Here is a 24,182-nt window from a genome sequence, read left to right as displayed (position 1 = left end):
TCCGGCAACAATATTCCCACTTGTAAGTGATGCCATCAGCAACTTTCGCTCCTCGCTTTTCAGAACCGTTTTCTGCTGACGGCGACCACTTCATAATGCCAAGCGAATATTGCTGGAAAACCTGGTGGGAGGGGAAAAACTTTGTATCCGAGTCACACTATCGCATAAAGCAACAGCCACACATACATGCAGAATAGACAATAGCGTACCCATGTGGGGCGGAAAACAGGAACAGCCTGGACCTCTCCAGTCCACTTACTGGTGGATGATTTTCCCCGTCCGTTGACGGGAAGAGTTTTCCTTTGTCATCTGGCCTCTGGTTTTGTTTCTTGCTCTGGTATCGTGGGATAACCATTATCGCTTACAGCTCGAATAGTTACCACTTGCCCCTAGTCGTGTGGTTGTTGGGTTTTTTTCTTACTTTCCTGTGGTATCATGCCTTTCCATTACTTGCCCTAACGTGCCAAGAGCTGATACAGCAGCAGCAGCAGCAGCAGCGTGTTCAATGTGACCGAGATGGATGGTTGCGCGATAGTGATGCTGGTAGATGAAGTGGATTACGATGCTATGTTTTGTGTTGCTTCGTTTGATCGGCTGTGATGTTTTTTTCATTGGTACTCGCCCCTTCTTTATCTCTGTGGTTAGAACTATTTTCTTTTCATCTCACTTTCGAAAGCAAGTTTGGGTGTGATGGGAAAACTTTAAGTGGGCGGGCGACAATCTTTTTTTCTTCCTTATCTATGGGTTGAACTTTTTTTCATGATGTAAGCATAATGGAAAACATATGTACTGTGTATTTTTTTTGCCTTCAAAAGCATTATCAAATATATGATAATGAAAACGAACAGCTCCATCAAAACATTGACTTAGCTGCAGCTATCCATTACCAGCTGATTAGGCTTTAGTTGCCCTTTATTCAATATTCTTATTTCATTCGTCATTTCAAGCCATGCAGAGCTCCGTTTGAGCAATGCACGATATTTCAAAACGTTCAATCACCTTTATCCTAATCGTGCCACCACATGATAAGAGGGTAACCATTGACCGATAAACAACCCCCAAACATCATCCATTCGTTTGTTTTGTTATGTGTTAACAAAACCAGACGCACAGCAATGCCAGTAACGCCTCAATTCGCTCGCTTCCTGATCGCTTGGTAATGCTTGGTGTGTTGAATTTAGCACAACTTAACAGTGTGTTGGCTGGTTTCTTATCCTCTTTCGTTAATAAAATTGGCATGAATTATTGCGATAAGATTTAACACCTTTCCAACGCCTTGGAAACGATACGTAACAGCTAATCGGTTTAAAAATATGCTTTTCTTATACAAGTGTTTCAAGAATCTTATCGGAGCATGGGCTGTTAATTGCTAAACATTACCCATGCATGGTTAATGGCTCTTTATCCACGTAATACGTGTACGTCACGATGATAAGCACAGTTCTACAGGGCCCTTGTTGCAGAGGTTTTGATGGTTGCCTTATTGTTTGTGGTTTACAGATCAGGCGATAATGCTATCAGGGGAAAAAACAACAAGCAACCCTAGATATGTGGTTCGTTTTGTAGTCAACTGCATCAAGCAATGGGTTTGCAGTTATGTGAAAATCTTTAAAACACGTTCACAATGTTAGTTTGGATTGGTTTTAGAGAACTAAACAACTTACCAATTTGCGTTCATTTCTCTTTGTGGCATGTCTATGCTCTTTCTCTATTATATACTAAGCTCTCTCAGGTGCTGGACTAAGAATAGCACAAACACATACTGTTCTCTTCTTGCATCGATTGAATTTATTTCCACACCGATACCACCGTCTTATAGCTTTGTCTTTTACGAGCTGTAATCACCATCATTGCACGGCTTCCTCCCTATTCCGCTGTTTCGTGTTCGTGGGAATTAGAAGCAGGCCACACCAGAATGCAGAATTTACCATCCTTCTTTGCTTTCTGTGGTCCGCTTCTGTGGTCACTGCACAAACTATGGGTTCCCGCTGTTCCACAACGCCAAAAAAGGACAGCAAAAGGCTGACAGAAGCACAGCAAAAAGCAACAACAAAAAACTGAAACATTGCAATATGTTGCGGGATGTTACGTCTTGTATCACGCAACACCCTACAACACACACATACACACAGCAAGGGTGAAAAAATCGAACATATCAATCGGCCTAATTCTGGGCAGCGCAAAAAGGGTTTCCCGGTAGGAGTTGCGCCCTACCTCACGCCAACCGGGCACGGCCTGGGCGTCAAGGCCTAATTAAAATCCAATAAACGCCCGAACCGAATTCCACCCGCCGCTCGACCATTTTGTCGCGCTTGTCGGCGCCTGTAATTGAGTGGAACCCTCGAAACCACCCAGGCCAAGGTTCGATCGTAAGGGCCTTTTTATAGAATTGTTGGTTCCTTTGCCCATAAGAGCAGTTCAATTGCTACCGGATCTTCTCTTTTTTTTGATAAAGGAAAAAGAGAAAGATAACCCTACAGTATGTCGAACCATACTGGCAAGGACCTACGCGTCTGTATGGTGTGTTTCAGGCTTCAATGTGTATGCGCAAGGCTTGCCAAAAGGAAAAAGGAGTTTAATGAGAATTTTGAATGAATTTTAATTAGCTGCCAGTGTGCGTCCCTTTTTCCCGTGCGCGTCTCATGATCCTGCGTCAAGCCTGCCCATCCTTATTAACGTGTGCATCTGTACCCCTGGCTGTCTCTTTATACCCCGCTGCTCTGTCCTATATCCTCCCATACACAGTTGCTACATGAATCTGGACGACCTAATTTGACATTGAACGAGACATGCTTCTTTGGCACTTTTGGCACAAGCGCTCGGGCCTCGTTTGCTAATTAGAATATGGAAGAATACAGGCACCGGTGGCTTTTGCCGGCAGACCGATTGGAGTGGGAGGATGCTATAAATGCTGTGGACGCTTTTTACAGTGACGGTTACCTTACTTGAGGAAGATCTGGAACGTTTTCAAGAGATGGAAGGCGCGAATGTTGGAGCGTTTTTTCCGGTTCAAAAACGGGTAATAAGATGATTAAACAAGTTTCTCCCGGAACGATCGCTTAATGTAATTCTATTTTGATTTGTTCCCGATGGGCTAGTTTATTCCTTGACCCCTTTTTCTGGTGCAAACTCACAAGCGTTGAGTTGATAAATGTACGTATGATAGCGGCTTATAAATTCGTTGAACACTTTTAAATGAATGAAGCTGATGGGTGCGACTACTCCATTCGATTCCATTCAACCTAAATAGTGCCGTGTGTGTTGTTTACGCAGCCCAATTTACATACACCTACCCGGCAAGTACTTGACATATTTTATCGCATTTCCCTTCTGCTCGGTGGTTAATGGGTTGTCTTCTACCAATTTAGACCCATCTCTCGCTCAGCATAAGCTTCGGGTGCGTGGGAAGCCATCATAAAAGCTGCCTCCAAACGCATCCACCTTGACGTTTATTTTCTTTGCTCAAGCAAAAAGCTTGAGCTCGTGCGAGCTCATTCAAATGACCATCAGTGTCAGGCTTGGTAGGCGCGTGGTAGTATGGCATGCAGCCGTTAAAACCCACACAGTCCCACACCAGGCAAGATACACCTGATTAGAGGCTGATCGTTTAATCGATGATTCGCGAATTGCTCGGTTGGTCAGCGAAGAGAGGGAAAGAGATCACTACAACTCAAGCTGTAGCTGGGTGGAAGGAATAAAGTTGTACAACATAAAATGTTGTCAAACACACCCACACACAAAGCGCTCGGTGGGTATAAAAGGTATTTTTTGACAAACGGAGGAAATGGTGGGGAACGGAGAGTAGGAATTCCCGAGCTTGGAGTAACCTTCGGATTCCGATTTCGTGGTCGGTTTCCGTGCACAACCGGTTCGATTTAAATAATTCTTTTCGTGAGTGTTTTTTTGTTTGTTTCTTTCAGCGACTCGTTCTCCTCCGCCACTTTGCCTGCTTATGTTTGCTCAAACTCTTTTGGCGTGTGTCCTTTTTTGTGCTTGTGTGTTTGTCGGTCTCAAATGCTAGCTGCGGGACAGGTTTTAATCCTTAGCAGGGTTGCATCGAAGCGAAGGAGGGGTAATATTTTTTCAATGGATTTGAAATGCTGGTTCTCGTTATGTTTAGCTTTGCTTTTCACATGCTGGTCATCTCTCCCCCCCCCGCCATCCCCATGGCCTCCGGTGTCCGCATATGCGTACAAACACGTCTGGTTTACCTTTTCGAGCAGAGATGGTTGTGTCATATTTATAGCGCTTTTTTGTCGCTCCCTTCGCTCCACACCACAACGCAATTATCTGGGAGATCGCTTCGGTCCACCCAATAAACAGGTTAAGGAATCTTCACTGCTTGTGTGTGTGTGTATGTGTGTGTATCTTCCAATCTGTTTCGCATACTACACTGCCCATCTTTTTGTGAGCTCTCTTTCGCTCTCGCAACGGGGTGCCTCTTAGTAGTGTTTAGCATCTTAAGAGCTTCTTGCTGCTTAAGCAATGTGGAAGACGACAACCGCAAGGTCGGACCACCACCGGGTATTGAGAAAACAAAAAAAAAACTCCTTCAAAACTCTACCATTTGCTGCTTCCAATGCAATTAGCTAACTCTATGCATTTATGAAATTTATCATGCTTTTTGCGTGACTTTCGATGTGATTCATAAAAAATAGTCCTTAAATGGTTTGCAAAATAGGACCCGTGCACGTATTCATCCTCACCGCAATCGAGTTTTGCGTTGTGTTCGCTTTCATTCGATTAAGTGTGCACCTTCATCTGGAATGTGGAATGCAACACAACATGCGAATTAATGTATCGCAGCATGAATCCAAATAGGTAGCTATTTTTCAATTTGTTAACAAAGAAGAAGGGGCTGCAACGGGTGCAATACTGTAATCAATCAGTAATGACAGCTATACGTTTTCTGCACGAAACAATAATCGATGCCGCAAAGGTTTTGCACCTTATTGTTTCTGAGACAGAGCTTTCATGCTCAGTAGCATTGAAAATAATGTTTTCCCTGCTGCAATTGTATAGCAGAAATATACGATTATTGACTTTTGCTGTCTAGAACCCATTTCTAGCGATTGCTTTTTAAAATAGTTCGCTTCTGTCCCAGCACCTTCACTGAAAGTATTGTTGCGATATGTTGTGTAAAAACAACTTGCCCTCTACCAGCCCAGGCTTGCTGTCAGAAGCGGAGGGCGATGCGCCTAAACTGTCAAAAAACGAGGAATAGCGATGACAGTGGGCCGGAAGAATGCGACACACTTGCAACGAGTGGCACTGCCGACGGCGTTCTTACCAGTGCCAGTGACCTAGTTTCGGCTGTTGATCCGCAGTATGAAGATTTGCTTCTTGGTGCTCGAAGGGAGAAACATTTTTGCCATGGGAAGCGCTAGGAAGAAGCTACAGCAGCAGATACTGTGTAGCTGTATGAATTGAACGCAAATTTCAAACAAATCTACTCGAAGGATTCATTTCTCACTAGCAGCGCTTGCTGCTTGCTGTGATGGATGTTCGAATAATCGTTTTCGGTACTGTGTCATCAGTTGCCCGTGTAATATAGCGCACGGTGTCATCACGAATTTCCCATTTTCAGCCTGCTTCTACCACCCCAACCTACTCTCCTCCTCCTCCTCCCTCCAACTTTCCAAAAACAAAACGTCATGGCACATGTTTGCGCTGCTGCGCTACTGCTGTGCCGTTCGAGGAATGTCACCCTACTGCACATAACATACCATTACATAAACACTAAGGTAAACGCTCTCCCTCTCTCCATCTACTGTTTGGTCGGTCAATGGAGAGCATGTGTTCGCCTGGGTCGCTCAGTCCACAAACCACGTGGACAGCACGAAAGAGTGTGTATGTGTGTGTGTGTGCTCTCGCAGTGCGACAAAAATCGGCATCCCCAACAACCTTGGTCAGCCCACGATGTGTGCCCGGAGCCGGAATGGATCTCACTCTCACCGTGCAAGCAAATTTGATCTCACCTCAGCGCTCCCATTCAGCAACTTCAGCTGATAATGGCCGACTGTGCGAGGGCTCAGCTGACGGCAGTATTCGGCTGCGGCGCACAGTAGCGACTAGCGCTTTTGTGGGGGAGCTTTCTCGGGAGCGCTGGCGGCGGCCCTCGCTCTCCGATTCTTTCCAGCTGACGCTACCTGGACTGCGAATGAGAGAACTCATTCGGAGGGTTGATTTTCTCGCACCCCTCGCACACACACACACACACACACACACACATGCAATCTCTCTCACACATAAATGGTCTCCGCAGCACTGCGCCAACCGGACAGTTGCGCAACTACCGTGTACACCCCCTTAAACCGGGGTGTCAGTTTCTTTTTTACACTCCTCCTCAGCACAGTTCTCCATTTGACAGCGCGCGCGATTTTTTTTATCGCTCGTACTGCAGCAAACGAGCTCTGTACTGTGAGCTCGATGCCCGATGAGTGCTGAGTGCTTTGCTGGCGCGCGCGTTTGTATGTGTGTGTGGTGGAAATACGGGAAATACAAGCGGAAGGGGTAGAAAGTCGCGAGATCTGACACTCCCGGCACAGGCTCGGCTCAGAACTCGGATGCCCAGGGTCTAGTGCGCTTTCCCTCCTAATGCGGTCTCGAGCCTTCCGCACTTAGCCGGTCATTCTCTCGAGCGCGGGGACATTCGCATACCGTCGGTTTCGGTTGTTTGTCGACCGCGGCACTAGCTGTCAATTTCATCCTCCGCGAGTGTGGGTGTACTTTAACACTTTGCGTGCTCGTGTGTGTTTGTGTGTGTGTGGGTTCGTATGTGTATGTGTGCCTTTTTTCTGAGACAAAGTTTAATTACGGCATGAGTTTGCACCACGCGCACTGTGTCAATTACATTACATCTTCGTTAGGCTGGCTGCGGGCAGCGTGACGTTCGAGAAGTGAACAACTTCGCTGCAAAAGTTAGTTGTGTGACGTTTTGACATACACGCATGTTCACAGTTAGCGTACAGTAGTTGAGTAGAGTAAATTGTGCCGAAGTTTTGTGAAGAAACGCACGGTCGAGGATACAATTTGGTGAGCAAGGTTTTGCTGCCTACCAAACTCCACTCTCTCGCAACGTTCGCTCGCTCTTTCTCTCATTATTGGCCGTTTGCGTGTTTGACTGTTTACGGGTGTGTGTGTGTCCTTTGCATTATTTTGTTTAAACCCGTCCATGAGTGGCCCATCGACAGTGTGCTCCAGTGTAGTTCAAGCTAGTGTCCAGACCCTGAACGTGGCGCATTCGGGAGTGGTGTCAATATCAGCCTTCAAAAAGGAACCATTTCCCTACCCCAAGTTCCTAGTCTTTTTACTTCCTCCTCCCTCTTTACGAACGTCCTCGGCAAAAAGTGATTAATTCTTAGGCATTTTCTGTTACTGTACTGTCAGCCGCGGGTATGCGGGCATTATGAATAGTTCTACAACTGTTTCCAGTTGGACGGCCTCTACCATCCGCATGCTATAGAACCATCATAACAATACACGGTGTTCGCGTGAGAGTACGAGCAGGCTAGAGAGTTTAAAGCAAGAAGCAGCGCAACCTATCAAACACGTCCTTCAGTGGCGCAGTGGTGGTGGTGTGTGTTGTACTTTTGCCGCAGTTCTCGCCGCTGTTGGTGCTCCAACGCAAGGGCGGGTTGTGGGTACGCAAGTGTGTGGTTGGATGGTTCGTGCGGAAGATATCGGCAATCCAGGCATCCTGTGGGGGGAATAGCTCTAGTGTGTATGCTGTAACACCTACAGCAAGCGAGATAGCGAGCTACAGCAACCCTGCCAGGAGAAGCCAAACGGAAGACCCAATCGAAAGAGAGACCGTCTTGAGAGCAGGCCGAGGAAGCAGTGGGTGAACACGTCTCGATGTCATAATAGAAACCAACGGATACGTTGCATTTCGCCACCTCGCCCAGAAAGCGAAACCAGTCCGCTGAAACGGTGGAGGAAAACAAATTCCCACACGCACCTCCAACGATTCCACAAAACGAACCAAAGACACACATACATACGGGCACGGGACGCACGTCATTACTGCGTACTGCGGGAGACAGGACAGCTTTGTGCTTTGGTGTGTACGTGCGTTTCGGTGCCATCATCGCAGGATAAACGATCCAAGTTGCCCGGGGATTTCAACTGTCATCTCCGCGAGTGATCGAGCTCGAGCTCGCTGGCTTGCTCCTTTCGTCCTGTACGTGGTGGTTTCTTACTAATGATGTGCAACTCACCCTCTAGCTAATCCACCTCCAACAAAGCTCACCATTGATCTGGCTCCAAAAACAGTCCGTGTTCATTGTATCCACAGTGTAAAGTGTGTTTGTGTGTGTGTGTCCCTCTTTGTATCCCCGAGTGTGTGTGTTTCGGTGCAGTGAATTTCAGTGTGTTGTGCACAGGGATATCGTTCCGTTCGGTTGCGACACGTCGCACGGCAGTTATAGGCCGAGGCCGACACAGTGTCCGGATAGCTGAATGTCCCTGCCAGCCATATCGCTGGTCACGAAAGCCCAAGATTGCCTACCGCAAAGCGACGAAAGGTGCGCGCTACTTCATCTCTGCCACCGCCGCCGCCGGGGGAAAATCGATTCCACCGCAACGTTCCCTTGTATATACCGCGTGTGTGGGCTCCCACTTCTGACCGATACACGTGCGCGCACCCGCCAGTGAAGCTTAAGAAGAAGAAGAAGCGGCGGTTTTGGTTCGGGAGCTCCACCAGTACTGCGGGCGCTTTTAAGGCTGCAGGTTCGTTGCCGTCGGTGGGCTCGAAACAGTTTTGGGCGATAGGAACGGTTCCTCGCAGTACTGCGGTAGCGGCCTCAACCTGGATTCCTTCATCATCAACGGTGGTGGTAATCAACGTAAGCAGTATTTATTGTTGTTTTATTTCCATTACTTCCGTGTTTTTTTTTTGTTTCATTTTGCACCGTACAGTTTGCTGATTGTTTACATTGTTTTTTCCCCTCTGGGTTGATATTGTTTTGTTTTTTTCATATTCATCGCACTGTTTTTGTGATTGAAAAAGGTTTTCACTTGAATGGCGCTTCCGCTTGAAATGTAGTTAAACATCTCTGCAGGGAGATTGGGGTTCTAAAATCCAATTATACAATCATTGCAACAACACGAACGAAACACACTTTCTTGTTAAGCCAAGAAAATCTACACACAATCCACTTTTCGAACATCAAGATTTGTGTGTGCTAGTGTGTACCGCTGTTTAGTTCTGCATGTGTGTATCTATTCCAGTGCTGTAATCATTCATTCATTGCGGCAAATATGTTTTCGTCCACAACATTCCCTCAGAGCTGCTCTGGTTCGAGAGAATGGATTGGAAAAGATAGAAAACTCACGAACCAAAAAAAAAATAAAACACAAAACTAGGCCGATTACGCTCCAGCTGGAGCAAAGGGCAGCAAAAAGGACGTTTGAGTTTGAGCTATCTCTGCTGCCACCGCTCTCCCTCTCAGGCTTCTTCCTCCCTTGAGATACTAGGGCGGGCTCCACTGGGAGCATTTGCACAGCTGTCAATAAACTAACAGAGAAGGTAACACACAACCATACATGAGGGAGTGGGGAAACAAGAGCCAAACACCGCACAATTTTTGTTTCACTCACATTTGCCGAGAAACCTCTCGCAGAAACGAAATCAAGAAAAAACAAGGTTGTGACAGAATAAAACGAAAAAAAAACGTAAGGTATGCCAACGTGTCCTTGTCAGGCATAGCGATGCTCACGCTATCCTTTATTTTTTCTTTAAAAAGTTCTCACTCTCTGTCTCTCCTACAATTCTCGCTCAAATTCTGTCAGTGTTCAATTTAAGGATATTGTACTTGACACAAGGGTACGATTTTCTCTTCTTAGTGTGCTCCCATACGACAAAGCACGTGTTTTCTCGGGAATCTCCCCCAGAAATAACGTGTATGTGTGTGTGTGTGTGTTGGTATAGAGAGTGCTCCCCAAAAATAGCCTTCAACTTCACTGCTGATGTTTTGCTCAATCCGTGGTAACTCATTACCAATTTCTCACGAGGTATTTCTTGTACGCTTGTTTCCCTGGGGCATTAATGTTGTGTGCGCAAGTTTACTGTTGAAATTTGCACCATGTTCTCGTTACGTACTGGGAATACGAAGCTGGAATACGGATCTGTCTGATGGCAGTTAGAATGCTTCCGGAGCTCCACGGATTCGAATCCATTGAACAAGAACTTGTCGAGAGGGGGCGTCGTTTATCAGCTGTTTACCACCTTGCCGTAACTCTAGGCTCATTCACGCGCACTCTCACTCTTTTGTACGCTCTGGTATTCCAACATGCTTCGATAGACACCCATACATATCGACGCATACCACACATCTTCTCTTACTCCCCGATATTGATCCTTTCCCAACACACACACACATTGATACGACTTGTTTAATCTGACACATATCTTAACCTTTTAGCTGGCTTTTCGCTTTTTTGTGACTACCTATGGATGGTGACGCTTTCGTGTCGGGTTTCCAATTGTGAGCGTGTTCCGGACAGCCCCAGAAGCTGATGACACTACCATCCTTGTACCCACTCTATCACCCCTCCCCGGACCATGCGATGTGTCACTTAACTTCGTCATTGTCCTAGATTTTGCTTCCATATGTCAGATGTCGGGATGGGTACATGTGGTTTGTTGAGCTGTTTTTCCCCTTTTCTCAAAACACAAGCGAGCTTACCTCTGCTTGGGCTACCTCCCACATAAGCCATGATCATCGATTCGGTTGCTTCGATGTTGTTTGGCGAAGCGCATTGGCCTCCCGTCGAATTGGCATTGATCGTCCATTTGGCCGGACGTGACATAATGGTGCCGATTATCTAGCGAAAAAGGGTGGCTTGTTCAATTTTATTGCCTTGCTTATCGATTGAAAAACATGTACGGTATTGTGCATGTAAACGTTCTCGATAACGGGCTTGCGTGTGCATCCTTTTAAACAATTACATCACTAGAAAAGAAGAACGGATTTCCAATACGATGGCATGGAATATGAATGTGCAATGTATATACGGTTGTACACTTCTGGAGCGAACGAAAAACCAAGTCAGACTCCCCATAGCTGATTACATTAAAGCCTGCTTTCGAAGTGGCAACGTTCCATCCAACCACTCTACAACCGATTGATAAGAAACAAAAATGGGACGCCAGGTTTTTGCCCCACCACACCCTGGCTGTACACAGCTCCTCAGTCATCCAATATGTACCAACGACACTGAAGATTTGAAAGCCTTTTTTGCCAACGTAAAAAGATTCGTCTAACGTAACGATAGCCAGAAAATGTTTTTCTTGTGCTGCAACGGCGGTTTGTAAATGGCCGTTTGAAAGCAATTTTTTTCGTACACCTCGTATGTATGCTGGCGATAACGTTCTTATCAATTGGCTTGTTGTTACATATTTTTAGCCTACTGCCGCTGTTTCATTCTTTTTTTTATATACGTTCTTATTTGTGTCTATGTGTTTGTGAATGCGGAACCCAACGTGATGTAGACGAAAGTATTAAGCAGTCAAAATCAGCTCAACCCCCAAACAGCTTATCTGTGGTACGCGGGCTTCTTTTCCCTCGATAAATCAATCCTCTATACGACCATTTATGAACCTTGATCGGTAATCGCCCGACCAGTTGATAGCGGGCGTTCAAAATGAACGAATAAATACGGTTTCCTACCATGCCAGTTGAGAACGGAGAAAGATAGGATTTCCCAAGCGTTGGGTGTGGGGTTTCTTTTGTTCATAATCTAATGAAAACGAATGTTTGCGTCAACTTGCCATATTGTTACTACTGTCCAATGGTGGAGTAATATGCTAGCAATCTTTCAGTCCAGCAGGTTTTGTATGTAATCCATCTCATTTAACCTAACGCTCGCTTAAATCTTGAAGATATCCGGTTGATAAATGTCTTCGATTGTGGTACGCCGTCTGCTGTTTGATTCTAGTGCCTCCAATAAGATTCTGCCTTTGCAGCAAACTGTGCTATTGTCTATTGCCTTTTTGTACCTCCTTCTGCTCCTCCCTCTCTCCCGCATTTGAATAATCGTTGGTGCCGGCGGAGGAAGGAAACCTCTACCACTGTGTTTCGGCCGAATGGTCGCGGCTCACCTCCAAAGGTGCAACTTGATGCGACGATGCAATTGTGCAAACCAAACCCAACTCGCTTGTGTCTCGTGCGGCCAGCGTTTGAAGGATTGCTCAATTGCATTGCTTGCCTTCCAGCCCAAGCGCTGACGGTGGTGGTAGCCGGTACTGGTCGACCTGTCAGCCTTCGACGACGTGCTGATTTGCAGAAAGATAGAAGTGCTTTAGAATAAGACGTTAAAGACGGTTGCAACATAGCATGCAGGTTTAACAACATTTTCCTGTGATTTTAAATTATTACACCCTATTCACTAAAACAAAACAGCTTTTCCACAACTAGTCTTTAATTAGTAATAACCAAAGCGTGCGAAACAGTACACGAAAAGTATATAAGAAAATTAACCATTTAAACGACTGCACAAAAGAGAAAACGTTTAAAGCTTTCGACATGTTGCCGCACAAAAAACACACGCAGACTGCAGTTCCAATGAGGCGTTAAATCAATCACGCATAGGTCCGTCGTCAATCCTTTCTATTGTTTCGTGCAAATTATTCGTTCATTTATTGGCTTCGCACCGACCATACATTGTGCAATCGATCGTGTCGGTGATAGCCAGTGCAAATTTGAGCTTTTTAAAATACTAAACGCAAAAGGACGATCGTCTGTTTGCTTTGCTTTGTAACCGAACACTACCTCAACGAAGCAAGATTCGCTCGAAAGTGGAACCGTTCGAAAACCAGTGTTGTTAGAGGCTTTTTGGAACTGAAACCTAATGTTTTGGTAAAGTTTTGGTAACACTCCTAACTGTTTTACAGTTTATTAATATTCATGGCTACCCGTCCACCTCGCATCTAACTAACTCCAAAATGCATCTTGCACATGGTTTTAGATACACTGCCACTCAGCCACGAATTAAAACAATTCAAATGTATCCCCCAAACACCCCATTCGTATTCACTATCACACACAGCCTCCAAACGGTTTCGGTATCGATCGGCCCCCTTTTCGATTGCACGATCGCGTTTTGCTTGAAGTCTCTCTCTTTCCTTTTCTATCTCTTATTATACTCTTATTATCTCTCTCTCATTCTGCCACACTGTTTGTTTCCTCTCTTTCGGCTTATCGGAGACTCGTTTACACGCTCGTCGCAATGCACAGATTAACCAGCGCGTTAAGAGCAAATGTCGCCATGATGATCATTCCATTGGATGCAGAAGAATCTGGCAATGGTTGGCAGCGTGATGGCAGATTGCCATCCTTTTGAGTCAACACACACAGCTGAACGGTTGACTGTGGCCGAAACTCACCAACCGGGAGAAGTGACACCCGATAACGATCCGGACAAAAACAATGCGGGGCGTGCTACAGGGAGAGCGAGTATAGTAGTGCGTGGCGCCGCACGATCGCTACTACTCTTTCTCAACTCCACCCTCCGTGCGCTTTCCAGTTCTATGATTGTTCAGAGTGCTTGAGGCTCGAGGTGGCTAGGCAGCTGGAAGGCCGAAACGAGAGCACAAGAGAGAGAGAGAGATAGAGAGAGAAAGAGAGAAAGCGAGAGAGACAGAGTGAGGGAGCGTAAGCCGATGAACCGATCGAATTCGTATGAGGAGTGAACGAGAGACCCGAACCCGCTGGACCACGCTGACAATCGGCGATGAGGGCGTCCGCCACCACCAAACGCGTGTCAGTTTCAGTCCAATATCGGTCGTGAATAGAAATAGACAAAAACGGTTGACGGTGCTCGTACGCGAAGGAGTCTTTGCTGCTGCCGTAGTGTGTATGTTTGCGGGATTGTTGACTAAAACCGCGACTCACTTAGTGTATGTGTGTGTATGGTCGCAACTCTCTCTCTCCCTCTTTCCCTCTCCATCTTTCTCGCTCACGTTCACTTCATAACGTAGCTTCTTTCCTCGTGACCGTCGTGTGACCGTGACAGACGCTGGTATACAGTGTAGCCTCAGAACAGGCAACCCCTTTCCTGTGCATGTGTCGGAGTGGGTCAGTGTGAGCGTTTGCGCAGGGGTTGATGAAGGTTCTATTGATACTCGGTTCGACAGCATAATTTTGTCCACGTCAGGCTGTTGTCACATTAGTACAACTGTCAGCTTTCAAGTGTAAAATCATCGTCGCCGGGTTTGTTCGTTGGATTTTGTTGAAAAAAAAAACAACACACACACATACACACATACACAAATTTATTCTAGTTAGCACTTGTCCAAATTGGAGAAGAGAGTGCGTGTTTGTGAGTCGCACAGCAGCGAATCGTCAACGTCAACAAGTGTCAACGCGCGGTGCAGGGTTGCTTTCCATGCCCGCTGAGAGCGATCGATCCGGCGATGACACACGAGTGAGTGTATGTGTGCGTTTTGTGCTGATGCGCGCGCGAAAAGCCTACACGATCATTGTGCCCAACCCCAACCATCCCTCCCAGCCTAACGGCCCCGCACAGCCATTGTTTGTTTATCTAGCAGCAAGGCGTCACACTTGCGCGATCGTGAAGCGCAAACGTTCTTGAGGGGCGATCTCGCACACTCGTGTGTGTGTGTGTGTGTGTTTGTGTGTGATTGTAGGGGTGTTTTTTTCCCCGTATCCATAAAGAAGAACTCATTCCGATCGTGCTCCGCGCGGGGTGCCGTGCAGCTGGTGACACGTCCGCGGGATTAGTTCCTTCGCTAAACGGCAGAAAAACGGGCTCCCGTATCTGCACCGTGCGTAATGTGAGACGGTTTTACAACCAGCTGACGCGTGTTTTTTTTCCTTGTGTTTGTAGGCGTGCTCGTGTAGTGTTTTTGGTTTGATCGTTTGTGTGTAGGGTTTACGCCCAAACAGTCGCGAGTACTTAAAGTTCTGTGTGTTTCGCCATTTACGTTTGGCATCGGAAAATTGGGAGTGATTTCTTTAAACCTGCCTGCTGTGACATAAATTGCCTGCCAGCTCCACACACAGCCACACTCGCACACACACACACACATATACACGTGCGATGTGGCCCTACGGGTACCCGCCGGAACACAACGAAAGCAAGGCAATGGATGCGCACCTACTGACAATGTTCCTTCAACGTGAGTTCGATGCCATAAAATCAACCATTTTGTCTAAAAAATAAAACCATCATTTCCATTCATATTACCCTAAGAGCATTGATGAGGGGAGGGAAGTCGACACTACCATCCAACATGCGTTTGCCACGCAATTATTCCCTTCCGTTGCCGTTCCAACCGAGCCCGGAATGGAAGCCGAAACGTAACACACACTGGCAACTGGTTCTCTGCACATTCATTCTAATCGGCTCTACTAATGGTGCTATTGCGGCGTGTGTGCGTGCATGCGTTTGTGTGTGGTGTATATTGGGACCCACGTTAGTGCGATGATAAGAAAAACAGCACCGCAGCCTCGAAAACAGTTTGAAACAGCCCTCTTTCATGTGCACCCGGTTGTTTGTTTTTTTACTCTTATTTTCTCCATTCCAGTACACACTACTGGTAAAGTGCCATGTTGAATGGTACCCGTTTTGTCGACTCGCCCCGATCGAGGGGTTTTTGTTTGCCAACATGTGTGCGCCACAGCTCGTAGCCCTCGTCACGTCTAGTGCCGCCACACTGCCGATAGCGACGGGGAAATGTATCTTTTCTTTTTTTTTTGTCTCCATTTCCCCGTGCAGAGGCTTGTTTGTCCGCAGTACCGATTGCCATCAAAGTTTCTAGAGCTAGAGCTGTAAATAATAATGATAACTTTTCACCAGCAGACCACACAATTGCTCGCTCGCTTTGGAGGTATTAACAAATTACGCTGCCCGGTGCCGGAACTAATATCACATTTCCGTCCAGCGCGCGGTGGCAAGCAAGCATTACATACCTTTCTGGAGCGTAGTTCCTGTTTACTGGGTGGGAATTGGTACTTGTTTTAATGCAGAAAACCACTTATCACTTGCGAGGTGAGGTTTTGTTCAGATTAGAAGGTTTCGACCTACGCAAAACATACGTGCCATAGCTTCGAGGAGTTGCTGTTAAAATGAGGCAATGTTTCATCTGCTTTCGCAACCGCAGTAAGTCGGTTTTGTCAACAAGTATTCAGTGTTTGGTGTGGCGTCGGACAAAATCTGATCACCGAAACGTCTGCCGCTGGAGCTGCCTCCGCACAGTGCTAATGACAATTCGTACGATCAAACAAACGCGCAAACACATACACAAACACAAAAACCCGTTCCCCAAATTCGATCGTTTTTTGAGTGGCCTATCCCCAGGGGAAGAGAAAAAAAGCCAAACACATGATGTTCCGTCATAAGGCACGCCTGGGTCGCGCGCCTTGCTCAACTCGTCCCACAAAAACCATGTGTGTGTGTGTGTGGATATCCATAAGCCAAAGTTGCTCCGCGATCGGTGTCAGTTGCTTCGATCGCCCCCCCCCCCGATCGCTCACCCCTTTCCCACATTGCATGACCCATCGTGAAGATGCCACCGAAAATGCAAACGCAATCTGCAGAGGCCGGTTTATTTGAATATTTAAATATTCAAACCATGCTTCCTCCCCCAATGGTTTCCCCGCACGCTTGTCGCACCGAGCAAGACATAAAACGCGTTAGCATGGTTTGGCTTCTCATTTGTCACATTTGTGGTGTCTCTTTTCGACTCACATTCGATACTGTTCTCGCTTGGTTAGTGATTTTTACTCCCCTTTCGTGGTACCTTCGGTTGGTGCGATACATATTTTTTTTCCTTCTTGATGTTGGTGCTGTCCTCCATCTGCCAGATGAGTTTGTCATCTGGTGGTGGCACTGGCGGAGGGAAGCAACTGCGGTCCGTAGCATAAAGTGATAATGAAGCGACAGTAAGCGGAAGATCGGATGACCCCGGGAGGTATCATTTCGGTGGGGCAGGCTTTCGAGATAGAGTGACGCTGAAAGCAAACGGCGATAATGTTTAGAAGCTTCTTCGGGCCGATGTGGCCGGTCGCCCGAACCGGTCAGTGGAACAGAGCGTAGCGCAGGAATCAAGCTCATGGAAAGCGATTAAACTTTTTCGATTGGAATTTCTGCTTTTCGTGCGCGTTTTTGTGCTTGGCAGCCAGGTCGAAACCGAAGCCAGAAACCGCCAGGAGTGTGCATGCGTTATCGCGTGCTTGTTTAGAAGGCAGTTTCTCTTTATTGTTCAATCCCTTTATTAGTAACAATGAGAAAAGTCTGCTGAAGGTCTTGCATTCTGGAAATGCTTATAATGCAGTGCGATATGTTGCTTACTTTAGCAGATTATTAAAATGAAAGTCATTCCTCAAATATAAATCTAAACCTTGGTTTGTTATCATGAATATCACGTCACAATTCCAACACTGCAAAAGGGAAGGTTTTTAGTCACATTCGTTGGTTTATTGATTCAAGCGCCTAATGGAGTGTACGTGATGTTTTAAATTTATTTGTGGGCATTTAATGTTTATTATATTTGAAAAATCATTCCGGAGAATTACCTAATCTCAGGCGTCATCTGCATTTTCTTTTTGTTCATCTGTGCTGTGGATTCCTTCCCCATTTTGGCTTGAAAAGCGCTATTCTACTATAGCTTTCATTTGCATATCTACACTCTGATAAGTTTCATTTGTAATAGATTTAACAGAGCTACAATCCAAATCTTTGTTGACTGTTACTGCAATATATTCACGTTTTATAAGAAAAATGTAATTAATATTTACATTAATACAATTCTTTACGTTGCACAAACAGCAGTTATATACTTTGAAAAATCACACCTAATAATAATATTGTTTCCCAAACATTGCTGCGCAGCAAACCTGTTGATTCGATACGGTATTGAACGGTTCGGTTCATATTTCTATTTCTTCGATGCAATCTTCGCATTCCCAAATTTTGTTACGAATTTTGGTTTATTGCGCCTTTTTGAAAAAAAAACAAAAATCATTCACACACAAACACAACAGACCTGCTGCTGAGCCTTCTACTCTATGCTACGAAACATAAATTATTCATCGTGCATTAATTAGCCCACACATGCGAAAGGGGATGTATATGAGTTGTGTGGTGGTTTGCCATACGATTAGCATTCGATCGTTCCATCTGAATCAGCCCCGGCTCGAGAAGGTTTTACACTAGAAAAGCAAAAGAAATAGAAACAAAACCTGTAGCGTTCGTATTTTAAATATTGACTGTGTCCTGCTTGTTCGTTCGTTCTTTCTTTATGCGTCTCGCTTCATGATTTCTCACCATTCTCATTGTATTGTTTACCGTGCTCTAATAAGCCCTCCCCTCATCACGCGTAAATAATCGATTGGCTTTTAGGATACGCGAACCTCCCCGGCCTAAACAGGGTGTTCCTGGGCGCGCTGCAGCGATGATGAAATGGCAGTAAATGAAATGTGACAAAGCTGTGGTTTCAAAAATTCCTCCCCCCAATCGCAAAGGGGCAACGTTCCAGTACACCAGCAAGTGCAATTACTTTGTTTTCCGGCCGAGCGTATTGCATCACGAAAGCCGAAAGTGAGCTGAAAGTTTTGTACTCCTCACCAATACACACACACACACAGACATAAACCGGGCACGGATTGCTCTTTGGTTTCAGAACGGCAAAAAAGCTCATTCCGCCGTCGCCGCTCGTTCGTTAACCTCGACTCGGGAGGGGTTGGTGCTGTTGCGGTCGTTCCAGTTCCACCGCAAAGCCAAACTAGCAAACAAACAAGTGTGATACGGTTACGACCCCACACCGGGTGTGCCTTCCCTGCGTGACGTTGTGCGAGGTTGTTAGATTCGTGGTACCCGAGGCCTTTTGGGCTGTGCGGGTGCTGCAAGAGTGCGGAAATAAAGTAACGAAATCGCGTGTGATTGCACCTGCACAGGCCTGTGTCTGTGTGGCCTTCCCGATTGTCCGACCTAGCCCGCCCCAAACCCAAGTCGCACAAATGTTGAGCAGCGACCAGCAGCAGCGGCAGTATGCGGCGGGACAGCGGCCGGACAGTGGGCAACCGCAAGCCGGTCGCAACCACTCGTCGGCGGAAACCTCGCCCGGCCACAGTAACGCGGCGGGCAGTGACTTCTTCATGTTCGACGAGCTCAGTTCGGCACTGACTGATGAGCGAAACAATGGCCACAATCATCATCAGCAGCAGCAGCCGCTGCACCACTACCAACCGTCGCCGTCTGCCAACGGAAGCAGCCCGGCTAGCTCCAGCAACTCTGGCAGCACCAACAGCTTGCTAAGCAATGGCGACAGTCTAATGGCACGAATCAATCAGCTCAATCAGCAGCAGCAGCAACAGTACGGTGGCGGGAGAACCCGTTCACCCCCGACCGGTGCAACAGTGCCGGTCGACGGCAGCACAATAGGAGTGGTGGCGTCCTCGCCCACAAATACCGGTCAGCAACAGATACCGGTCAGCAACTCCCTTGCACAACAGCACCAGCACCTGTTAGCCGCGTCCGTCGCGCTGGGCCGTGGTGGTGGTGGTGGTGGTGGTGGTGCATCCTTTGCGCAACGCGGCCCGATTGATGCCACCGATGGCACAACAGCGAGCATCCAACAACAGCAGTATGGTGGCGGTGGTGCTGGTGTACCACAGTTCCACAACAGTTTTGCACATACTGGACACCATCAGCAACAGCAGCAGCAGCACAAAGCGGCCTTTTATCAAAGTCAGCAGCAGCACCAGCAGCATCATCTTCACCATCAGCAGAACATACAACTGAGGCCAGGTTTCGGTGAGTTTTCACTCTTCCAGAACCTCTTCCACTGGCACTCAGTGGTGTCGTTGTATCGTTGCTTTCCCTATTATCCTCTGTTTGTACGTGAATTTTTGTTGTTTAGTTTCCGCCCGCGAACAATCATCTCAATAACATTCAAACAAAGAAACATTAACATAACATACAACCAACGATGGGGGGGCCAAACCAGATCGCAGCGGGTGCTAGAAAGACAGACACAAGGGGCAGCAAACCTAGAGACAAGTGTGTGGAATCACCTTCCGAAAGATCATCCGCACATTCGCCCCCATATGCATGTCAAGCTCATCAAACTTCATGAAATATCTGCCGCAATCGAAGGTACAGCAAACAGACAAACAGGCTTACTTCTATCGCACAGTAAACCCACATCATCGCCATATTATCACGACTATCGTTCACGAAGAGAAAGATTGCGCAATCGGGAGATAGAAACAGAGTGCAATGGTCTACTTCATCGGAAGAAAATAACGCATTACACATAGACACATGCACTTACACACCCAGGGAGACTGGAGAGCTGGGTCGGCCAGTACTGAAAGCAGAAAGGAGGAGCATACTTGCCACTGTCACTGTGACAGATTACAGACATATCATCACGGTTTCACGGTACAGAAGAGTTACTATCAACACCACTGCTACTACTACTATCGCATCTACAAACTACATCTACTACCAAAACGGCAATGACTTCTGCTACGTACGCTTGTCATCTACTTGTGTACTCAAACGCTTTGCATCCTCTATGAAGTGTGTACTCAAAGGAGAAGAGGAACATAACAGCTGTTATTCAACTTGTATATACTATTACTCTCACGAAGCTCACATCGAAAGGCCGGGGAAAGGTACAGAACAGAACGAACACTACATAGAACTAGATCTTACTATGCTTCTGGGGGGAAAACAGAACACCATAAGACCACACTTAAGCCAAAATAGAAATACTTTTCATACTCGTTTTTAAACATTAGAAAATAGCATTTAACAAAAAAGTTGTTTTCGTTTTTCTCAAATTTCCCAAAACTCTTGGTAGTTTGTAAGACGGGAGGTTCGAAATGAATCAGCTAACTAGCTTTTCTTCTAATGCCTATCATTATACTGTTACTTTTAATGCCAATGATAATGATGTTTTTCTCGTTTGCTTCCAAAATTTACATTTACTTCATGAAATATCGCCCGAAACAACGTCTCGATTACCATTAAAAACTCATTTTATTTCCATTCACGCTATTATGCACCGTTCGTGCTCTAAGTGTTCTTCTGAATCGGTCGTTTTTGATTGCTATAAAATTGTATATACATTTTGCACGCATTTTCCGCCAAAGCTTCGTCACGAATCACAGTGCCGTAGCAAATGGCAGCAACACTACTACACTGTGTATTGTTGTTACTAATCGTTTTAGAGCTTAAAAGTGCTTGCCATAATGATACCACCAGCTCTTTTAAAAGAGAGCTGTTAAATTTTTTGAGCACGCTCTAATAGATTTCCGTTGAATGGAAAACATTATGATGAATGGTTTCATCCCATCACGTGCGGTTGACGCAACATAAAGGCTATGCTTCCTTCCCATCAGCTGCACTCCATCGAGAGCAGCGTGTATGTGCTTTATCTGTTTTTGCCATACTTTTTCCTTATTGTAATCATCCTGCACTCCTTTTAGCATAATTAATGGCCCTTTACGATGCTGCTCGATGCACTACTCGAATTCACCCTGGTGCTGGTGGGTCCTTTAGTCCGATCTGCTCATTAACCACAATGCTGCCAGCGTCTTGCTTCAAGTGTCGTGCCTCGCAGGAAGCGAGCGAGCCGGGCGTGTACGAGTGTGCGCCTCTTTGCGCTAATCCATTTACCATCGTACCACCCTTAGGGCACTTGCTCCAAATCGGTGACCAGGACACTCAGGTCACGGCATACTTTTCCTGGTGAATTATAAAGCCCGGTGTAGATACAGCTCATGCTTAGGGCCATAAACGTCCGGCTTACGTGTCTGTGTGTGTGTTTGATGGTGAGTGCGAGTGCATGTTTGAGAGGTTCACACCGTCCTGCTCCGTTATGTAAGCGATGTAGTAAACAGTATGCCTAGCACTTTGTACTGACTGCTTCAAGTATTGCTTATAATTACTGCCTCCAGAACAAACGGTGCTTATTTGGAGTCAAATTTAATACATAGTTTATGGAGCATTCGCAATTGTTCTCTCGTCAAAAAAGAAATTATTCTTGTGTATGCTTCGACAAACCTTTTCTACAAAACTAACTGTCAACATCTGCATAGCCTTCGTGCAAAAACTTTAACTATTCCATGCAAAACAGATAGCAAACAAAATGATGGCACATGCGCTTTAAACACGTGGCAAGCGGTAACAACGTGAGGCTTAGTTCAAAAATACACCTCTCCACCCGCCTCCCCCTCATGGTTGATCTCAGATTCGGTGAAAATTCCCACACACATGGGATAGGTTATTTTGTGTGTATGAGCGTGTGTTTGCATGCGCCTAGCTGTCACTGTCTCTCGACCGGGCTAGCGCGTCTGGTGCACTCTACCAGTTTGGCTGAACACCCCCACAACCGCCTATCAGCATGGTTCAATCAGCTCAACTGAAGGAATATCGAACACCCGATGGCCTAGTTTTTGTTTCACCTTGCCTACCCGACGGCTGACTTCTTGGTGAAGATGTCACATCGCTCGTTCCACGCTATTGCAACGCGTTATGAAGCAACCTACGGGTATCATGCAAAACCCGGACCACAGCGGTAAAACGATACGCCAGTAGCTAACTTGTTTGAAATGATTATTTTTTCAATTTAGCGTTTCTTGTTTCACGCTTGTTTTTTTATGTTTTTGCTTGGAAATCATGGTATGATATTCAAACAGAGGAGCAAATATTTTGACGCCTTATTTCGTTAACTTCGAGTGGCGTAAAGTGTCGTTTTACTGACAGTTTTAACTTTACTTTCACGCTCGCTGATTGATTGTAACTTGACGGTTAGAATGCGTTCGTTTATTTTCGTGTATAATTGAAGTTTGTTTTGCTAGAGAATGACGCTGCTATTTGTTTATTCTCAAACTCAAGGGGGTTCACTGTTGCTTAACAGATTGAGCTTGCTTGTATGGCATGTGTCATCTAACGTAAATAACTCCCAATGTGTTAGCACAATGTACTATTTTTCAATACACCTTTCATATCATGGAGACGCATGGTGCCTGGTAAAAATTCAATCTAAAAGTGTATTAAATGTCGTTGAATGTTCTAGAAAAGCAGTTCCGAAACACAATTTCAACATTTTGGCGTACCTGGCAACACATGCTCAATTACCTGCCAATCAAAACTCACTTATTTTATGCGACAGCCCATGGAGACGCCTGGTCACGATCGTTCAGGTTTCCGAAACAATAGGCCACCACTGAGCGATGTGTACGACATTGTGTACAGCTTAGCACGAACAAAAAGTACACCACAGGTTCAGTTTAGGAGGTGCTGCTGTCGATTTATTGCAAACATAACCGAACCACCGGGATGCTGGCACAAGATGCGACTCCGCTAGGCCCAATAAAAATGCTATTCATATCAATTGCCGATACGCCGTCGGCACCAACGCTGTCGCCTGTCGTATCAATTTACCCATCACCCCCTGGTAGTATATGAACTTGGGAGAAACGATCTTCATCATACACTGGCCTGCACAGAAGTGTCAATCGAGCATTGGTTGCTGCGCTTTTTTTGTGTTGCCTTTCCCCGCTGTAATAAATACAACTTTAGTTTGCGATGGTTTTGTTACGTGCGCTAGTGGCGGCTGCAGCTGTACGTCATGGATGTTGTTGGTTTTTCCTAGGCAATTTTTGTTTTCACAACAAACTTTCTGTGCTTTTGCTGTTTCTTTTTGTTGCTGTTTAGTGTTGGCCAAAAATGTTTGTGATTGGAAACGTTTGATCGATATTTAGCCAACGAAAACTGCGGACTGTATGATTGATGCTACAATTCAGCGCATTGTGTGATGTGAAATATCACGTGAAACCAGTGCGGATTGAATCGAAAAACACACATGCTGCTGTACTATGCTTCATTTTATACATTTAAATACAACAATGTTTTGCAAAACCATTTCATTGCATGTAACTTACATAAAAAACTACATTATTAGTTTGGCTTTATTTTTTAGCACAAAGCAATAAACCATTTTTAGCTTCAAGTCCTAGTGCTTTATTAGTCTCCTGGGAAATATATTTTCCTTCCCCCACTCACTGACATCATCTTGTGGGGGTGATTTTGTGCTTTCTCCTTTACAGCACAGAAAGTGAAAACATACCCAAACGGTGGTGCCGCCTTTTGTACTGCTACATCTTCATTTACATACGCCGTGTGTACGGTATATAAAATAAAAG

The 24,182-nt window shown here is 45.8% G+C and overlaps 1 protein-coding gene across 19 annotated transcripts in view; it reads left to right on the top strand.

The window, feature by feature from the left end:
- LOC120894441 (RNA-binding protein Nova-1) overlaps window positions 1-24,182 on the top strand; it is an 80,290-nt gene that overhangs the window by 19,397 nt on the left and 36,711 nt on the right. Inside the window, exons 1-3 of one of the 19 annotated variants that reach the window (XM_040297023.1) lie at window positions 6,550-6,780; window positions 8,227-8,846; window positions 18,367-19,779. The exons of 8 other annotated variants lie outside the window; for them this stretch is intronic. In XM_040297023.1, the coding sequence (XP_040152957.1) occupies window positions 18,984-19,779 (796 nt within the window). In that variant the 5' untranslated portion in view covers window positions 6,550-6,780; window positions 8,227-8,846; window positions 18,367-18,983. Of the gene's footprint in view, window positions 1-6,549; window positions 6,781-7,079; window positions 7,350-8,226; window positions 8,847-13,768; window positions 13,858-14,739; window positions 15,143-18,366; window positions 19,780-24,182 lie in introns of those variants that run through there. 10 more of the 19 variants (XM_040297017.1, XM_040297016.1, XM_040297015.1 and 7 more) reach the window with 10 other exon arrangements.

The sequence above is a fragment of the Anopheles arabiensis genome, chromosome 2, assembly GCF_016920715.1.
Source record: "Anopheles arabiensis isolate DONGOLA chromosome 2, AaraD3, whole genome shotgun sequence".
Taxonomy (NCBI): Eukaryota; Metazoa; Arthropoda; class Insecta; order Diptera; family Culicidae; genus Anopheles; species Anopheles arabiensis.
The sequence above is the reverse complement of the archived record's forward strand: the minus strand, read 5'-3'. Positions and strand labels throughout refer to the sequence as shown.